General features: G+C 32.7%; 1 protein-coding gene across 1 annotated transcript in view; it reads right to left on the bottom strand.

The window, feature by feature from the left end:
- The window catches only part of LOC114324303 (uncharacterized), a 64,924-nt gene that overhangs the window by 42,591 nt on the left and 2,376 nt on the right, over positions 1 to 19,957 (bottom strand). Inside the window, exon 2 of the mRNA XM_028272109.2 lies at positions 15,080 to 15,209. Within this exon, the coding sequence (XP_028127910.1) occupies positions 15,080 to 15,209 (130 nt within the window). The remainder of the gene's footprint in view (positions 1 to 15,079; positions 15,210 to 19,957) is intronic.

Here is a 19,957-nt window from a genome sequence, read left to right as displayed (position 1 = left end):
ATTGTATTTCGTCTTTGGAAAAATTAATGTTGGTGAGGTTCTTTATACGGGGATGGAATTTGAAATCTGAAAACTTTCTGACATCTCTGACATCTGAAGCTTGATCGAGCAAAGTTTTGGCTTGAATAAGTTTAATTAATTTGTTATTAACTCTATTAAATTTAATTGAATTAGAAATCTCCACCTTATCCCGAACATCTGACATAAAGTTATTAATATTGATAAAACCTATTATTTCGAGAGAACCTATTATTATTAGAGAACTGTCAGAATTAATCGGTCTACCAATAAATGTTGCCAAATTTCAACTTCATGGCTTGTTAAGTAAAGGTGGCTATGACCATGTATATGTTACCGTAAAAACGCGATTTCACTTAAAACTCGAATTTACTAGTAAAAACTAGTTTTAACTACGCGCTTTAGACAATTCTAGTTTTAACTAGTGAAAACTAGAACTATCAAATATATCAGTTAATTCTTGTTTAGACTAAACATATTTTAGTCAAAACTATTTAGTTTTTACTAAACTTTTCAGTAATTTTCAGAATCAACTAAGACTCGGTAAATAATTGTACGAAAGCAAGTCCTTTTGTCCACGTTGTTGTGTTATTGTCTTGAGCCCAGGCTGCTAACATTTTCTCGATGTATTGGTTAACTGGCTCGACTGAACCTTTACTCTGGCTGTGTCTTGGTTTTCCAAACTAATTTTGCCTCAGGCCAGTAGGACATTACCTCATTATAACTGCATTAACGAACTCTCGGCCATTATCTGAAACTAAAATGTATGGTGCGCCAAAAAATCTACCTGACAGCAACTATTCATTTCTGACTGCAATATAGGTTTCGACACAAGACCCGTCTTCGCTTTACTCTTCTTCCGTTGGCAGATTTTACACATTGATATAAAGGTATTGATCATTGATCATATCAATTGTTATATTTGCGTATTTTCTGGCGGTTTCAGTCTTCAACTTATCCCGACCTCCATGAACAATAGCAACGTGGGCTGCTTCAATTATGTCAAAAATGTCTTCAGCAGGTACATAATATATTTGATGGGTTAAATTCTAGAAACGAACTGTTTCGCCAACTTCAACAATTCTATATCGTTTTAGTCTTCGATTTTTAACGGTGTTTTCTTGGTAGACAGTTCCGCATCTTGTAATTCGGCCATTAATTTATTACCTATACATGCTTTTGGTCACAACATTTTAGTGACTTTCTTTCTTCTTGGTCTCTTCCTTTTGTAAAATCTTTTCCAAAAAACGTTCTTTCCGCGTTCATATATCTCTACTGTCAACCTGATCTTCGACATTATCACTCATGGTGAATAATACACAGTAGCGTAATATAACCAATAAAATCGATGCAGAAAAATCAACAGTTGTACACACTAGTTTCTTACCGACCGGTCGCCTTTGTCATTAACACTGCCTTGAACAATCCAAATTGTATTTGTCTCTTCTCGCAACGATTTTAACTGGTATTTGCTAGTTATTCTAGTAAAAATTAGTTTGAGCTATGTACTATAAACTACTCTAAATGAAATTTGTGTGAGATTTCTAGTTTTAACTACTGAATTTAGCAGTCAAATCTAGTTTTGGCTAGTTAAAACTAGAATTGTCTAAAGCGCATAGTTAAAACCAGTTTTTCCTAGTGAATTCGGGTTTTAACTGAAATCGGGTTATAACGGTAACGGTAAATAATTATTTTGGTTTTAGACCATTTATCAGCGGTAAAAATCTGTAAAACCGTGGAATTGTGAGAATCAACACCGATTTTAATGAAAATTTGAATTTAGGCTCGGTTGACCGTCTTCTTCAAAATCTACCCTATTCCGAACCGGGCTTTTGGCCTGAGGGTGAAAACATTCTCATCTAGGGGATGAAATTTTTTTCAATCAAAATAACTATGGAAGTCGATAGATTGACCAATTCTGAGTAAATTTTGTTATATAAAACTTTTTTGCAAAGTTGATACTTTCCAAAGTATTAGAGATTGAAACTCTGCATTTTTCATTGAAAAAACTCACGTTTTATAACCATTTTACATGAATAACTTAAAAAATTTTGATTGTATAGAAAAAAATATTAAGAACAAAATTGTAGCTAATAAAAAACAAAGAGATTCGCGTCAGAAAGACCTATATATAAACCCAATAATGACTGAGTTATTGCTCTTTAAGGGATGGATATTTTCGCGGAACCTCTAAATAGAGAACCTTCAATCTCAAATAACTTGAATGTGGTGCAATTTTTTGAAAAAACCGAACAGACATCTTTTAAAGGCCATTAAAAAACCTTTCAAATGATCCTGATAAAAGATTTTTGCATAAGGGCTGACTGACTTATATGACGAAAATAAAGTCGCTCCCTGCTTTTTTTTTTAAATGTAACAACTAAACATTACAATCCTAATAAAAATTAATAGCTTCCCACTTGAAATTATATTTATTTAGGTATAATCGATTCGATCCATGTGATCAGATGAAAATAATAAAATACTAGTTCACGAAAAGGATGTCAAAAATGATGGAGAAAGTACTTTGACAGCTCATTAAATGAAGAATTTGACAGACAGCCTGTGGAGTCAACGGAGACAGTTGCAGCAATGGTCACCAAAATAACAAACGGGGAAGTGGCTCAAGCGCTTTAAAAAATAAAGAAAGGAAAATCGGTAGGACTAGATGATATTCCTGGGGAAGTATGGAGAGCATTGGGAGAGACAGGAACAAGGTGGCTAGCAGGTGTGTTTAATAGAATTACGGAAGTAGGACAAATGCCAGACGAATGGAGAAGCAGTATACTACTACCTGTCTACAAAAACAAGGGAGATATACAACAATGTACAAACTGCAGGGCTATAAAACTGCTTAGCCACACGATGAAAATATGGGAAAGAGTAATTGATAGACGGATACGTGAAGAGACCGAAATATCCGAGAATCAATTTGGCTTTATGCAGGGCAGATCAACACCAGACGCAATTTTCATTATAAGGCAGTTGATGGAAAAATAGAGGAGTAAATAACAAACGCTCATATGGTATTCATTGATCTTGAGAAAGCATATGATAGAGTTCCTCGAGAGATTCTGTGGTGGGCACTCAATAAGGTCGCGTTCAGAGTGGACGAGCAAAGAGCAAAGAGCAAAGAGCAAAGAGCAAAGAGCAAAGAGCAACGAGCAAAGAGCAAAGAGCAAAAAGTGCACGTTCAGAGTGGACGAGCAAAGAGCAAAGAGCAAAGAGCAAAGAAGTGCAAATAGCGGGTAGTTACGCTAGACGAGAGTTTAGTTCTTTTCCACTCGGCAGTGTGGATAGGAGCGGTAGGATATTTGCTCTTTACTCTCACAGTAGTCCATGTAGTGAGACCGCTCCCGTCTGAAAAAATTTCCGATTCGGTCTCTTTGTGGATTCCTATTTAAAAATATTTTAAAATTTCCTTTAAACAAATCTGAAGGGTGCCGGGCGGAATTTTTGGGCAGAAATTGTTTAAACAATTTTTTTAAACAAATACAAAAGACCACGTTTTTTGCTCTGGAACATATATTTTTAAGTTTTGTGGGTCATCTAAACAACAAAGGTATCTTGTAAATGTTCTCAAAAATTGATAGTTTTCGAGTTATAGGCAATTTAAAATCTGAAAAATGCGAAAATACCCATTTTCGAGGCCTAAATACTCATATTTAAATTAGTATTTTTGAGGTTGCCAGATACTTAAATTGAAGTTTAAACATTGAGCCTCAAGACTCTGAAGAGTGATCGAGTCTAACCTTAATTTATACCGTTGTTTTTTAATTGTTAAATATGCGTGTTTATTCGATTTTTTGCCGGTGTGGCGCGCTCTATTTCAAAAATCTCCTATTTTCCTCCGAAAATTATTTTTTCTAGATGTTTTGGGATTTTCTAAATAAAATAAGTTTCTTGACATTTTTCTCAAAAGTTAACAGTTTTAAAGCTATAAGCGATTTAAAATCCAAAAATTAGTTTTTTTGTCATTTTTTGGATTTTAAATCGCTTATAACTTAAAACTATTAACTTTTGAGAAAAATGTCAAGAAACTTATTCTATTTAGAATATCCCAAAAAATCTAGAAAAAATAATTTTCGGAGGAAATAGGAGATTTTTGAAATAGAGCGCGCCGCACCGGCAAAAAAATCTGATAAACACGCATATTTAACAATTAAAAAACAACGGTATAAATTAAGGTTAGACGCGATCACTCTTCAGAAGCGAAGCTGAATGTTTAATCATCAATTTAAGTATCTGGTAACCTCAAAAATACTAAAATAAATATGAGTTTTTAGGCCTCGAAAATGCGTATTTTCGCATTTTTCACATTTTAAATCGCCTATAACTCGAACACTATTAATTTTTGGGAAAAATTACAAGATACCTTTTTTGTTTAGAATAACCCAAAAAAACCTAAAAATATATAATAATAAAAATGCTATACATTTTTATTTTATAGTCGTATTACTACGTAGAGTAAGTGCACACCTACATTGCCTACATTGGATCCGATTTTCTCCGATCAGATCAGATCAGATCAGATCCGATCCGATACATAGGGCTTTTCATTCACAGTCATTTGTTTCGAGCTTCTGTCATGTGTCACATAATATTAATTTATCTACGTCATACGTTATTGGTATATAAACAATACAAACCAAAGACGTATGGCGTAGATATATCAATATTATGTGACACATGACAGAAGCTCGAAACAAATGACAGTCGATGAAAAGCCCTATTGGATCCGTCTTTCTCCGATCAGATCAGATCCGATCAGACCGGTTTTCCGGCGAGGGTGCCTACATTGGTTCAGTAATCTTCCGACCACCGACCACCGACAATAAGTTCCGATGAAGATGTGTTGAGATGATGACATTGAATATATTTAAACATGTTAGCTTGCAACCCCCAACTTGCAACCAGTTTGCAACCAACTTGCAACCAGTTTGCAACCAGTTTGCAACCAGTTTGCAACCAGTTTGCAACCAGTTTGCAACCAGTTTGCAACCAGTTTGCAACCAATTTGCAACCAACTTGCAACCATCTTGCAACCAACTTGCAACCAATTTGCAACCAACTTGCAACCAACTTGCAACTAAAATTGCAACTCAACTTGCAACCAATCGGAATGAAACCAAACACTTCTCGATGAGAATAGGAGAAGCTACTCCCGACGTCGGCCGATATCGGATCTGATCTGATCTGATCGGATCGGAGAAAAACGGATCCAATGTAGGCACTCCCATTTAATACTATGGGTTTATTTTTTATTTCGACGTTGGCCGACGTCGGATCTGATCTGATCTGATCGGATCGGAGAAAACGGATCCAATAGGGCTTTTCATTCACAGTCATTTGTTTCGAGCTTCTGTCATGTGTCACATAATATTAATATATCTACGAAATACGTTATTGGTATATACAATAATACAAACCACAGACGTATGACGTAGATATATTAATATTATGTGACACATGACAGAAGCTCGAAACAAATGACAATCGATGAAAAGCCCTATGTAGGCACCCCCATTTAATACTATGGGTTTATTTTCTATTCCGACGTCGGCCGACGTCGGATCTGATCTGATCGGAGAAAATCGGATCAAATGTAGGTGCGGCCTAACTAGGTGCATTTTTCCATTGGAACTTTACCAGCTGCAGACAAAGGATGTGAATTGCATAGTGTAGAATTCCTTCCCTCTCGTCTTCACTGCAGCATCTATTTGACTTGCAAATTGGTCTTGGAGGTGTCACCAGGAAAGTGTACCAATAAGTTTTCAATTTAAAAATCTTTTAGTAATATTTTTAATATTTTCAATATTAATAATTTACTATTAGGATTGAAAACTACTTCGTCTAAAAATATATGTTCCGGAGCAAAAAAACGTGATCTTTTGTATTTGTTTAAAAATAGGTATTTATGAAACAGTTCGTGAAGTATGCTTTTTGCGAACGCACGCGATATTTAGAGCACGAGCGACAGCGGAGCGAGTGCTATACATCGCGTAAGTTCGCAAAAAGTACTTCATGCACAGTTTCATACAATATTTTATCTACTCTACCATAAACAAATAAAAAAACTGTAACTCTTCGTCACTGGAATTCATTTCTATTCTACAATTTTTAGAACTTTGACATTTAAAAATTCTAACTTCTTTCAAACCACAAAACTGTAAAAACTTTTGTCGTAATTTATTGCTCATTATGTCATCACCATGACAACGCCAAAGTTAAGGATATTTGATTATATGAAAGTGTGTTAAAAACAGTGCGAAAAAGTAAGTCCCATTTAAAATACATTGTTACTTCACGCTCACTTTAAACACTTCACGTACTGCTATCTATAATGACAGTTTTCACAAACTAAAAACTTACACGTAACATAACATAGAGTAGATAAAATTGTTTAAACAATTTCTGCCCAAAAATTCCGCCCGGTGCTCTTCAGATTTGTTTAAAGGGGACATTTTTGAATAGGAATTGACAAAGAAACCGAATCAAAAATTTTTTCAGACGGGAGCGGTCTCACTACATGGACCAAAGAAATCAAACTTGTTTGGTTTCGCCGCTTTGCTCTTTGCTAGCACTCTGTGCACCTCCGTTTGCCAGTATGAGTTTGATTTCTCCGCTTTGCTCTTTGCTCTTTGCTCTTTGCTCTTTGCTCGTCCACTCTGAACGTACGCTAAGAAAGGAGTCCCTGGCGAATATGTAAAGATTGCGAGGGATATGTATAAGGGAGTCACGACTAGTGTTAGGACAGGTGTGGGAGAGACTGATAAATTTTGATGTGAAAGTAGGATTGCATCAAGGCTCGGTGCTTAGTCCGTATTTATTCTCATTAGTTTTGGACCAGATAACAGCGAAACTACAGGGTAACATTCCATGGTGCTTAATGTATGCTGATGATGTCGTGTTAGTAGGAAATAGTGAAAGAGACTTAGAAAAAAAAAACTGGAACAGTGGAGACAAGCTCTTGAGGAAAAAGGTTTAAAACTTAGTAGGACAAAGACATAATATTTGGAATGCTCATTTAAAAATGGAGTTACTACAAATAAAATGGTATCTTTGGATGGTGAACTGATTGTAAAGAGAGTTTTAAGAACATTGGATGAGTATTATAGAGTATAGGAGAAATTGATGGAGAGCGATGCAGTAGAAGGATGGCTGGATGGATTAAGTTGAAGGAAGAAGGGGGTGGTGAGCTGTGTGACAGGAAAGTTCCAATGGAGTTGAAGGGAAAATTCTGTAAAACAGCCATAAGGCTGGCTATGATGTACTGAACTGAATGTTGGGCAGTGATAAAGAAAGAGGAACAACGAATGCATGTGGCAGAAACGAGAATGCTTAGATGGATGAGTGGAGTGACAAAAAAGGATAGAATTAAAAATGAGTATATTAAGGGAAGTCTAGGTGTGGCACCCATTGATGCCAAAATGAGAGAGTATAGGTTAAGATGATTTGGTCATATTCAAGGATGGTGGGAGACGATTAGGCAGGACATGTGAGTAAAGGGGAGTAATATTGATATGACCCAAGATAGAATTATGTGGAGAAATGCAATTAGGAAGCCGACCCCGCATAGGGATAAGGCAAAGAGAATGATGATGCGATTTTATTGGTTTAAAATGCTTAGTTTAGAAAAAATAGTTGATTAAATCAAAAATGACATTTTTGAAATAAAAAAAAGTGCAATTTTCTTAATATACCTAAAAATGTTCGTGATACAAAAACAAAAAAGATAAAAATTTTCTCCTACAATTAATATTTGAAACATTTTTTCATATTATGAATACTTTTAGATTTATTTAAGAAAAATAAACTTTTTTTTTTAAATAGAAAAATGTCATTTTCGATTTAATTCACTATTTTTTCTAAACTAAGCATTCCAAACAGGTCAAATTACATGGATCGTATCAATTATACCTAAATAAAGTTAATTTCAGGTAGGAAGCTATTCATTTATTTTAGGATTGTAATGACTAGGGTCTTTCGTTGAAGAGGACATTTAAAAAAAAGCAAGGAGCGACTTTATTTTCATCATAAGTCAGTTAGTTCTTATCCCAAAATCTTTTGCTAGAGCTCATTTAAAAGGTTTCTTAATGAAATTTAAAAGATGTCTCTTAAGGTTTCCCCAAAAATTGCACCACTATTGAGATTATTTGAGATTGAAAGTTCTCCATTTTGAGGTTCTTCAAAAATACACATCCTTTAAATAGCTATAACTCAGTCGTTATTGGGTTTACATAGGTCTTTCCGACGCGAATCTCTTTGTTTTTTTATTTGCTAGAGTTTTGTTCTTAATAATTTTTTTCTATACAATCAAAATTTTTTAAGCTATTGATGATAAGGTGAAAGACAAAAATACTCAATACCTATCAATATATGTAAAAGCAGTCGCAGAGTACATTCTAAATTTACAAAAATATGTTTAATTACTTGTAGGGCAGTCAATGAGGGTATTTGGCTCTGTATTCCCTCCTACTACATCGATTTACTTGATATTTTTAGAGTAAGTAGGGAATAGCTCAAGAAACAAAGTCTACCCTATACCGATATGCGCTTTTATCTTGGGGGTGGTTCCCACCCCTTCTCGGGGGTGGAAAATTTTTTGGTTAAAATAACCACGGAAGTGGCTAGAGAACCTAACTCTACGCAAAAACTGTTTCATAATTTTTTTTGAAAACTCAATACTTTTTAAGTTACTCGTGATTGAAAATTTGCCATTTTCATTGAAAAATGACGCCTTTTTGGACGGTTTTTGCGAATACCTTAAAAACTATGGATCTAACGAAAAAAACTATATACAATATTTTTATAGCTTATAAAAAACAAAGAGATTAGTTTTTCCTAAATCTTCTAGTTATACTACACAAAGAGATATGGTAGGTGAGAAGAGTTTGTTTTTTGGTGCATGCTCAAATTGGTGTATTGAAATAATGGTTGAAAACTTGAAATAACAGAGAAAGGGTCGAGTTTAGGTGTATAACGCTGCCATTACCTTTTGTAGTACTTGAAAAGTCCTTTAAAATGAGCATTATTGAATGTAGTTTACGTTCAAACTAAGCGAGCTATTCTGCAAACAAAATTGATGACTAATGTAGGTTAAAAAAAAATAGAAGTATATTTGTAACCCCTCATACATCAGAATTTAAATGCATCGTTTTCCTTCTACAATACTTTTTATTAAAATGTTATTTCTATGTTCAAAAAGTTGGACGGGTTCAAAATTAATGGTTTTTAAAAAAAATAAGATCAAATTATAGAGCGCATTTTTAAATTTTCCTAACAATCTTTTTTTTCTCCATGTAACTCGAAAATAGAAAGAGATACGAAAAAGAATATCGAACAAAAATGTTGGCTTTTTATAGGCAAAAATTTTGTTTTAGATTTCATTACCTTATCTCTTAATATTTTCAAGTTACATGGGTCAAAAGGAAGATTTTTAAGAAAATTTAATAATGCGCTCTATAATTTGATCTTATTTTAGAAGAAAAACGGTGTATTTAAATTATGGTGGATGAGGAGTAAAATATACCTACTTCTCATTTTTTCTTAAAATACATTAGTCGTCAATTTTTTTTGTAGCATATCTTACTTAGTTTGAAAGCAATCGACATTTAATATTGCTCATTTTAAAGGTCTTTTCAAGCACTAAAAAAGGTATTGGTAGCATTATACACCTAAAATCGACCGTTTCTCTGTTATTTCGATAAATACACGGATTTGAGCATGCAGCAAAAAAACAAACTCTTTTCACCTACCATATCTCTTTTTGTATTATAACTAGAAGGTTTATAAAGGAACAAATCTTTTTGTTTTTTATAAGGTACAAAACTGTTATATAGTTTTTTTAGTTAGATGTATATTTTTTAAGTTATTCGTAAAAAACCTTTCGAAAAGGTGTTACGTTTCAATAAAAATGGCCAATATTCAACCGCGAATAACTCAAAAAGTATTGAGTTTTCAAAAAAAAATTATAGAACAGTTTTTGCTTAGAATTAGGTTCTCTAGCCACTTCCGTGGTTATTTTAACCAAAAAATTTTCCACCCCCGAGAAGGGGTGGGAACCATCCCCAAGATAAAAGCGCACATTTGCATAGGAGATAAGGATATTTCAATTAGGAGATAAGTAAAGGCTATTTCCAAAATTTCATTAAAATCCATGCAGTAGGATATATAATTCGGAGGTAATATCCTATTCTTGCTCCCATTGACTGGCTTAGTGAAAAATATTGATGATTAATTATTTATATGGGAAATAAGCCACAATTAAAATGAAAAAAATAATTTTATTAACGTTTCGACGCCCAAATCCGGTGCCGTTGTCAAAATACAAAATATTACTAAATAAACAAAAATGTTGTTGCTAAGCAAAAAAATTCTTCTAATAATTTATTTAATCTGACTCCGATATATTGGCAATTTAGACATATATTATACATTTTAAAGTAGAAGATGTTTGTGAGTATTTATTATTATTTTTAATATATATAATACATATATTATACATTTTCTAGAGCCAGTTTGTCGATGATCCGGGAAAGGTTGCAATTTCACAGGTCAAATTTATTTTTTATCGAACAAGACATCGTAAGTATTGAAGATTTACTTTTCGGAATGATATCAAATTCTGATTTTGATCGAATTATTTTTAGTTTACACATAATTTATGAAAATTCATATCAGAAACAAAGAAATATACATTTAAATAAATTTAATAATCTTTTAGAACAAAACAGTTTACATACTTTTGATAACCTAAATAGAAATAATGACATATTAGCGACAGTTGTCAATCTACCAAATAGACATTTAAATGCAACGGAAAATTTGGTATTGTCAAAAGGTTTAAACTATGCTGTTACTCATCCATCTATTCCAAAATTAGACATAATCAGCTCAGTGGAGAAAATATCCCAGTGCCTACCAACTCATGAAAAAGAACAATATAGGGTACTATGTAAGCTTGAATTGGAAAAGTCTAATCAAATTAAACAGAACATCAGCAAAGAGGAAATGAAAGCTTTAAAAACTTTAAGAAATGATGACTCCATAACAATCCTACCAGCGGATAAAGGCAATGCAACTGTAATAATGAATAAAATACAATATGAGGACAAAATTACAGATCTAATTACAAATGGACCTTATAGCAAATTAACGAAGGATCCAACGAAGACACTGGAAAACAAAATATATAGAACTTTATTCAAATTTAAAAATGATCTAACATACTATCAAAGAAAATTAATGACACCTCACTACAGTAAGACACCACATTTTTATGGAGTGCCGAAAATTCATAAAGCGAACATACCACTTAGACCCATTTGTAGTACCATCAATTCTCCTTGTAGTGAACTATCAAAATTCTTATTAAACATTCTAAAACCATTTGCTAATAATGATGACACTTTTATAAAAAATACAAAACATTTTTTAAACAAATTATCAACTATTGAATTTAATCCAAATAATATTTTAGAAAGTTTTGACATAAACAGTTTATTTACAAATGTACCATTAGATAAAACTTTAAACATAATGAAATCGAAATTAGAGAATGATAATACATTGGCAACTAGGACAAGACTAAATGTATCAGCTATAATGGAGTTATTGACATTATGTACCAATAATACCTATTTTCAACTAAACAATGAATTCTATAAACAAAATTTTGGTCTAGCAATGGGTTCTTCTTTATCTCCATTATTGGCTAATATATTTATGGAGGATTTCGAAACTAATATTATTTCTAAACAAAATTTAAAACCCACAGTATGGTGGAGATATGTAGATGATGTGTTTTCAATATGGCCTCATATATCAGAATTGTTGGATACGTTCCTGAATATTACAAACGATCAAGAAGAGACAATAAAATTTACAATGGAAAAGGAATACAATAACAGCCTACCTTTCCTCGATGTGTTGATCTCAAAGAAGGATATTGGATATGAGACTCAAGTGTATAGAAAATCAACACACACCAACAGATACCTCAATTACAAGTCAAATCACAACATCAACGTTAAAAAGGGAATCATTAAATCCTTATATGATAGAGCCAAAATTACTTGTTCTAACGAAAATTCCTTTTTAGCAGAAAAACAATTGTTAACATCTGTTTTATTAAAAATTGATTATCCTTTATCGTTTATAAATAAGGAATTGTCAAGATTGGATCGAATGGAACAGAACAACTTAGAACGGGATCCTACAACATTCACAAGAAATAATACGAGGAAAATATCAATACCATATATAAACGGACTATCCTAGAAACTTAAAACAATAGGAAATAAATTCAACATTTCAACAACATTCAAAACAACAAACACATTGAGATCTATTCTATCTAAAACTAAACCTAACAATGATCAAGAAAGAACAAAGAATTGCATTTATAAAATACCTTGTGAATGCGAACAATTTTATTTAGGTGAGAGATCAAGACCATTAGACGTTAGAATAAGTGAACATCAATCTTATATTAAAAATAGAGAATTTGATAGATCTCAAATATGTCAACACGCATGGGATAATGAACATAGAGTTCAGTGGAGAGATTCAAGTATAGTCCTGAAAGAATCAGATAGTAAAAAGAGAAAAATCAAAGAAGCGGCTCTAATTCTGCTAAATGAAACCAATTGTGTCGCAAATTCCTCGGTAGAATGCAGTAGGATGTGGTTGCCCATACTGAAAGAGGAAGTCAACAGAAAGAAAATACCAAGATTAGTAAGTCAATAACATCGAGCTGGTACATATTTTATATTTTAGTATTACTTATATATCTAGTATTATTAATATTATTTATAATTTAAACATGTTACAAGTCAGAATTTGGTATTATTTTTTGAGAGTAAATTAAATGTAAGACCAAATACTTACGATGTCGGGATAGTATCACAGGTTTTTCCTGGTTTTCCCTTGTGATTTACTATGAAGTCTCTAACGCGAGAATTTTACTGTCGTTGCATTTGGTTGTCTTTTTAAAGACAGATCACATGCTATAATTTTTTTGTGACGGATATTCTTGAGTTGGGGTTGATTTCATGTAATCGAATGAACTATCTTTCAGTAAGTCGTCCCAGGAACGCAACTCATAAATATTGGCAATATCATTTTAAAGTCTTCTACTTTAAAAATGTATAATATATGTCTAAATTGCCAATATAGCTGAGTCAGATTAAATAAATTATTAGAAGAATTTTTTTGCTTAGCAACAACATTTTTGTTTATTTATTAATATTTTGTATTTTGACAACGGCACCCGATTTGGCGTCGAAACGTTAATAAAATTATTTTTTTCATTTTAATTGTGGCTTATTTCCCATATAAATAATTAATCATAAAAATGCCACAAGGAAATAGCTTCAGAACAACATTAAAAATATTGATATTTTAAACAATCTGTAAATATTTTGTAAACCCCATATACAAATTGTAAAATATGACATTTTTAACTAATTGCGAACCTAATAATTAATCAAAAATAGTGTTTAGATTTAAGTGCATATCTATAGGTATATTAATTATAGTACAGCTAATAATTAAAAGCGGTTGATGTTGTTATCAATATAGAAAAAACATTTGGTTAACAATAATACGCGACGCTGCCTTTTTCTGTTAACTAGGGATTGCAATCCGGTATGGTTTCGAATCCGGCCGGATCCGGTCGGATTTACGATAATCCGGCCGGATCCGGTCGGATCCGACCGGATTGGCAGTATACCTGATTATATTTGCAATTTGCGGTATTGCCATTGGCACTGGCAAGATACACTAAGTAAAGTATTATATATGATTTAAAACATAAAAACATAAATAAAACATTAATTTTTGCATAAGAACATAAACTTTTTATACTTTAACTATAATTAATAAACAAAAACAAACACATAATTAAAAAAGTCAATTTGATTTTTGCATTTGAAAATATGAACGAAGGAAACATATTGTATTAATTGTGTCGTCTCCTAACCTACTTCTTAAAGAAGTACAAATATATCCTGCAGCCGAGAAGGCCCTTTCTGCCTCAACACTAGTTGGCTTAATGGTCAATAAATAGTTATATAGAAGGGTTAAATACGTTCCTTTTATTCCATCTAATTCGTAACATGTCATTTCCCTTTGTAATATTTTTTCAAAATCGAGGGCTGTTTTGTAATTTGTTTGCTTGCCGTATTTGTAATCTTTCATTTCGTGATTGATTTGATTTTCTAATTCTTCTTTTAATGTTAAATTAGTTTTCACCAGTTCGGAATCTGAATCAGAGCTGCCATCTTCTTCTTCCGAAGTTTTTACATTTTCCTCATCATTTGTTGTAAGTCTCTTTAAAATTTCTGTCATTTTATGTCGCATGAAAGTTTTCTTTGGCATGAAAAATGTATCATCAGATTGTTTTGAATATTCATTATACTTTGCTGGATTTTGTAAATAAATTAATATACCGGTCATAAAAGTCAGTTTTCACGTAATGTGTCTGCTAATTCGCCACTGAAGGTCGTGCCTTGTTTGTTTAATTGTTCTAAAATAAATTTTAAGGTTGTATCTGCAGTCAGAAGGGTAGACTCTCGTCTGCTTAATGCTTCTACAGCCAGTTTACATGGCTGCAGACTGTCAATTAAACCTTTAATTGATGACCATTCATGGTTTGTAAATTTGATACTGGATTTTATGTCAATTAAATATTTTTCGATACACTGTTTAAGCTTAAAAATCTTTCGACCATAGCCAGAAGGCTGTTCAAGCGTGTGCGGCAATCTAAGACAAGGCATAATTCTTTACCTATTTCTTCTTTTACATACTTTTGGAGGTACGTATCATATTTGATAGGCGATACAGTTTGATTTCGAGACCATATTCAAAATTCTATAGGAAAATAACTCTTTCCGTAGTTACCGGACCGGATCCGGCAAAATTTGCCGGATCCGGTAGTGGTGAAAAAATACCGGATCCGCCGGATTACCGGATCCGCCGGACCGGATTGCAATCCCTACTGTTAACCTCTAAATTTTACCATTTCGGAATTCTGATTATAATAAAGGAAAAAACTTACGCTAGAGCCTCAGAGTTCTGGTCCATGTGTATATCAGCAATTGTCATGGGATCAGACATCTTAGAAATGGCCCCATTTAGAGTGCTGTTGATAATATCGCCTATAAAATCTCTTAGTTGCTCCTCCGTTTCTAAAATAAAACAAAAATGATAAAACTGCTCGCCAATACTTAAAGTTATTTCTAATAGTCCAACAAAGTATTTTCTATTAAAATTTGGATACTTTTAGACTCAATTGACGAACGAGCAATACATACATGAAATACATTTATAGACACACTGAAATACTTCTTCAATTGCATTTGTAGAACTGGCATAATACCAAAAGAATGGTTCACATCTACAGTTATAACTAGGGAGCGGATTTTATGCTAAATGCATATTGCATGCATATTTCTCATATTTGAGAACTTTACTAAATTTTGCATATTTTTAAAGAAACATGCATATTTTGTGCATATTTAAAAACATTAAGGTCCAAAAAAAATTAAATTTTTTAATTCGACACAAAGTATTTCCCCGCACAGGCTGTCGTCGTATCTATTAATTCGAGAACTACCTGAAGAGAGACGGTTCATTCACTGCCTTTTCAATGTTTCTTAGAAACTACCCGATCTTTACACAAAGTACTTATATAGTGCTTATAGTACGCCGTTATAAAATGATTGTAGGATGTTAAAATGAAGAAGGATGGTTTACCGGGAAATCCGAATTTTTTTACTTTTATTATATTTAGTACAATTTGTATCCCAATTTAGTAGGTATAGTCCGTCCGCTATAACTTTTCCCATGCGGTACGATTCATTTTCAATAAAATTAAGTCAAAACAGAAAGTGAAACGTACGCCGATATGTGTAGTATATAGTATACAGTATACAAAATGTATATACATATCGACGTTCGTTTCAATTTATGTTTTGACTTAATTTGATTGAAAATGAATCGTACCGCATGGGAAAAGTTATAGCGGACGGACTATACTTACCTATAATTCTGGTGATTCTTTTAAATCCCCTATTATTAAGAGAATTTACACCTTTAAACATAGTTTTACGATTTTCTAACGGAAATTGAAATATTCATGCTTTAGATATCCCGTCTTTGAATGGCTTTAAAACTTTGGAGGACATATGAGGGGTGTAAAATCAAAGGCGGCAATCTCCACTTTTGCATGTTTTGAGTTAGGGACGCCATGTGTTGCGTTTTTTATTATCTGTTAGATAAAACTATTTGTAAAAACCAAAAGCGGCCTTAACTGTATACAAATCGCAGTGAAAAATTCATGTTAGGATCAAAAGCGGCAATATCCATAGCTGAGTGCGTACCAAACACGGCAATCTCCGCTGCGGTCCAATAAGAACCACGTTGCGCTCGGACGTGATCCACTCTGAATGTCGTGAACTCTGTCGAAACCTCTGAATGTATACCCGAACTTCCGGATATTTTGGTTTACGTGATATGCATTTAAATTGCTTTTAAATTATTGTTGAATATCAAAATATATTTTTCTTCACTAAGTACCTGGCACAATGATGTTTAATTAGTTTCAAAACTGGTAATATTCTTATAGATCATTTTCATATCAGTCAATCTACTAGCGTTGCAAACAAAAGCGGCAATCTTCAAACAAAAATATTTAAAAAAAGGAAAATAAATAATTTCTTAAGCTCCTCCTTCTGGACATCCGATCATAAACCAAATTTTATATGATTCTTATCAGTTTTATTGCGTTAATTTAATTTTGCTAGTTTCTACAGTTTTTCGCGGTTTCCCAAAATTATGGAAATGGGAGATTGCCGACTTTGATTTTACACCCCTCCTATGCGAAATTTTTAATGGAAATTTTGAAATTGATTTTGGTGCAGAATTTTCGGCTTTAACAAGTTATTTTAAATACGCCCCAATTACTTCAGTTGATGTTGAAAGGAGTTTTTCAAGTTATAAAAATATTTTATCTGATCAAAGAAAATGTTTCCTCGTAAAAAATTTCGAAAAACACATTGTAGTGAATTATAATCGAAGATATATATATATATATATATATATATATATATATATATATATATATATATATATATATATATATATATATATGTATAGTGATATTGTTGTTTTATTGTAAAAAATGCCCCCCCCCTATAAAAGAACCCCCTAGAATAGAATAGAACAGAAAATTTGTGGTTTCTCGAAATGCGCATTTTTTGAATTTTTGTGCATATCTTGCGCATATTTCGTAATTTTTTACTGCATAAATATGCGCATATTTCATCAAAATTGATCGCATATAAATCCGCTCCCTAGTTATAACCATCCCAACAAATCAAACTCCAATGAAATAAGCCATGTGTTAACAAGTTTAAGCAGCAATATGAGTTTACAAAACAGTCATCAGACCAATAATGACATACGCAGCAGAAACACGACCTAATACAGAAAGAACAAAAGGAATGCTAGAAAGAGCAGAGATCAACACCCTTCGAAAAATCAATGGTAAGACACTATAGAATAGAGCTAGAAGTGAAGATATACGAGGGAGATGCAAGGTGGACAACATTAATAACTGGTAAAAAATAGAAGAGTAGAATGGAACGACCACATAAGCCGAATGACAACAAATAGTAATAGTAGTAAGGACGGCGAGAGACGGTTCCCCAATAGGAAGACGATCAGTGGGAAGACCACGAAAATTATGGAATGACACTTACTGTAGGCACATTGAAAAACCGACAGAGTCATGTATACAAAAAAGAAGAAGATATGTTAATACTGTTTCTCAAAATCGTATACAACAAACTATATGGTAGGGGAGCCCAAGCGGGGATTTTTGCAGTTATTCGAGCGCGAATTATGAATGTTCTTGGGAAAAACACTTTTTTAAAAACTTTTTTTATTTCGACAAACAAAGATTTTAGTTAAAACTCAATAATTTAAAATTAGACTTTACTTTAACATTTAAATCAGACCTTATTTAGAGATTTTTATCAGACTTTTATTATACACTTAAATCAGACTGAAAAAAATTGATTTTTATATGGTCTTTTATAATGTTTATTATTGCTGAATTGCTGTTCCAATACGTCGCAATTAATTCCAGAATCTTCAACGCTGCGACGCGGCGGTAGCCTCGTGTTGATTCCACGTGGTAGAATATACTGGATGGTAGCGGTCGTTGTACTATAACTCGCGTCAGATTATCATATGGGTAGAAACCCCAAGCCCCGCAGATAAACCTCTACCATATATTGGCTCTTAACACAGGGGAGTTCGTTAAGGGGGGCCCGAAAAAAAAATCCTTAAAAATACTCGAAATTGTCAGATTAAGTTAAGATAAGTTAAGGACATGCAAAACAGTGTATATTTCAAAAATCTGACGATTTGAGCGGGGCGTAAGGAAATGGGCGAGTTAAAAAGTTTCACAAAAAAGCGAATAATTCGCGAAATTTAAAATTTAAAATACAAATCCCGCGATATTTCGCAAAATAAACATTAGATCGAAAAACTACAAAATACACTTAATCAATATTTTTGAAAAATCTATCGAATGGTACCAAACACGACCTCCCACGGAGTTGGGGTGGGGGTTACTTTAAAATCTTAAATAGGAGCCCCAAAATGTTTATTCCACATTTGGATTCTTTACGTAAAAATAGCAACTTTTATTCGAAACATTTTTTCAAATTATGGATAGATGGCGCTATAATTGGAAAAACGATTGTTGGAAATGGAAAGTTAAATTAAAAATGGAAAGTCCCCACTAAAATGGAAAACTTTACTAAACTTTTTTTGGGTTTAGGGCCTATTCTTCACAACCCAATAGGTCCCCAAAGCGCTCGAGTGACTGCACATTTAGCATACTTCGCTCCCCTACTAATATTATTTTTCCAAACTTGAAGAAGACATCGGACACACCCAATTTGAATTCAGAAAAGGTTTGAAAAAAAAAGGAAGCCCTGTTTGCATAAAATATAGTCACACAACGATGCCTAGATGTAAATATGATCCAAGATGTCTATATAATATGCTATATTTGCATAGGTATATTAAAAACAAGCTTTATTCTTTTTTTCTCAAATTTTATCTTCACTTCCTTTCTAAGCCCATGGTTTTTTTCTTTATACATCAGCATTGGTTAAATTTTTCATCTCTGTTGTTTATGTTGTTTCTAAAGTTTCCTAAAATTTTCCCAGATCTCTTTAATGTTGTCAACCTTTAATACTTCGTCAACAGCAATCTTTCTTGATGTTCTTTTTTGGTACAGGTATTGTGTGGATTCATAAATTAGCCCTTCTATATCTTTCGTCGGTGATATAGTCTTAGTTTTTTATGTTTATATTGATTCTTATTGGACATAAATATGAGATTGTGGTTTCTTACAACGTAAATTGAGGGGACCATATGCTAAGGGGTACAAGTGACAAGATATTGAAAAATGAGTTAAGCGCATAAAATAATATGTACTACATAGATAGTAGTAAAAATTTAGTGACAAAGAAATAGAGTTGAATTAAACTACTTACAAAATATTCGAAAAGAGTTGGTGGCAAACCGGTGTAACTACATTTGTATCCTTTGCCTCTAAGGTGTTGGATATTATTTTTACTGAATCATTTAGCATCTTTGTAAATCGTGCTCTTAAAAAACTGTCCAAAATTAGTTAAAGAAAAACACAAAATGTACCAAGTAATGTTTCATAAATAAAAACGTTTAATTTTTACGTAATTTTTCTTTTATTTTAAGAATTTAAGAAATTCGTAAGGTACTTAAGTGGCAAAGAGAAACAAGTGCAAAATTTGAAGCAGAGAGGTACAAATGCGAACATTTTTTCCCAAATTTCAAATATTTTGAATGAAAATATATACTATAACTTTACAAAAGCTTT

Source organism: Diabrotica virgifera, chromosome 1, assembly GCF_917563875.1.
Source record: "Diabrotica virgifera virgifera chromosome 1, PGI_DIABVI_V3a".
NCBI classification, from domain to species: Eukaryota; Metazoa; Arthropoda; class Insecta; order Coleoptera; family Chrysomelidae; genus Diabrotica; species Diabrotica virgifera.
The sequence above is the reverse complement of the archived record's forward strand: the minus strand, read 5'-3'. Positions and strand labels throughout refer to the sequence as shown.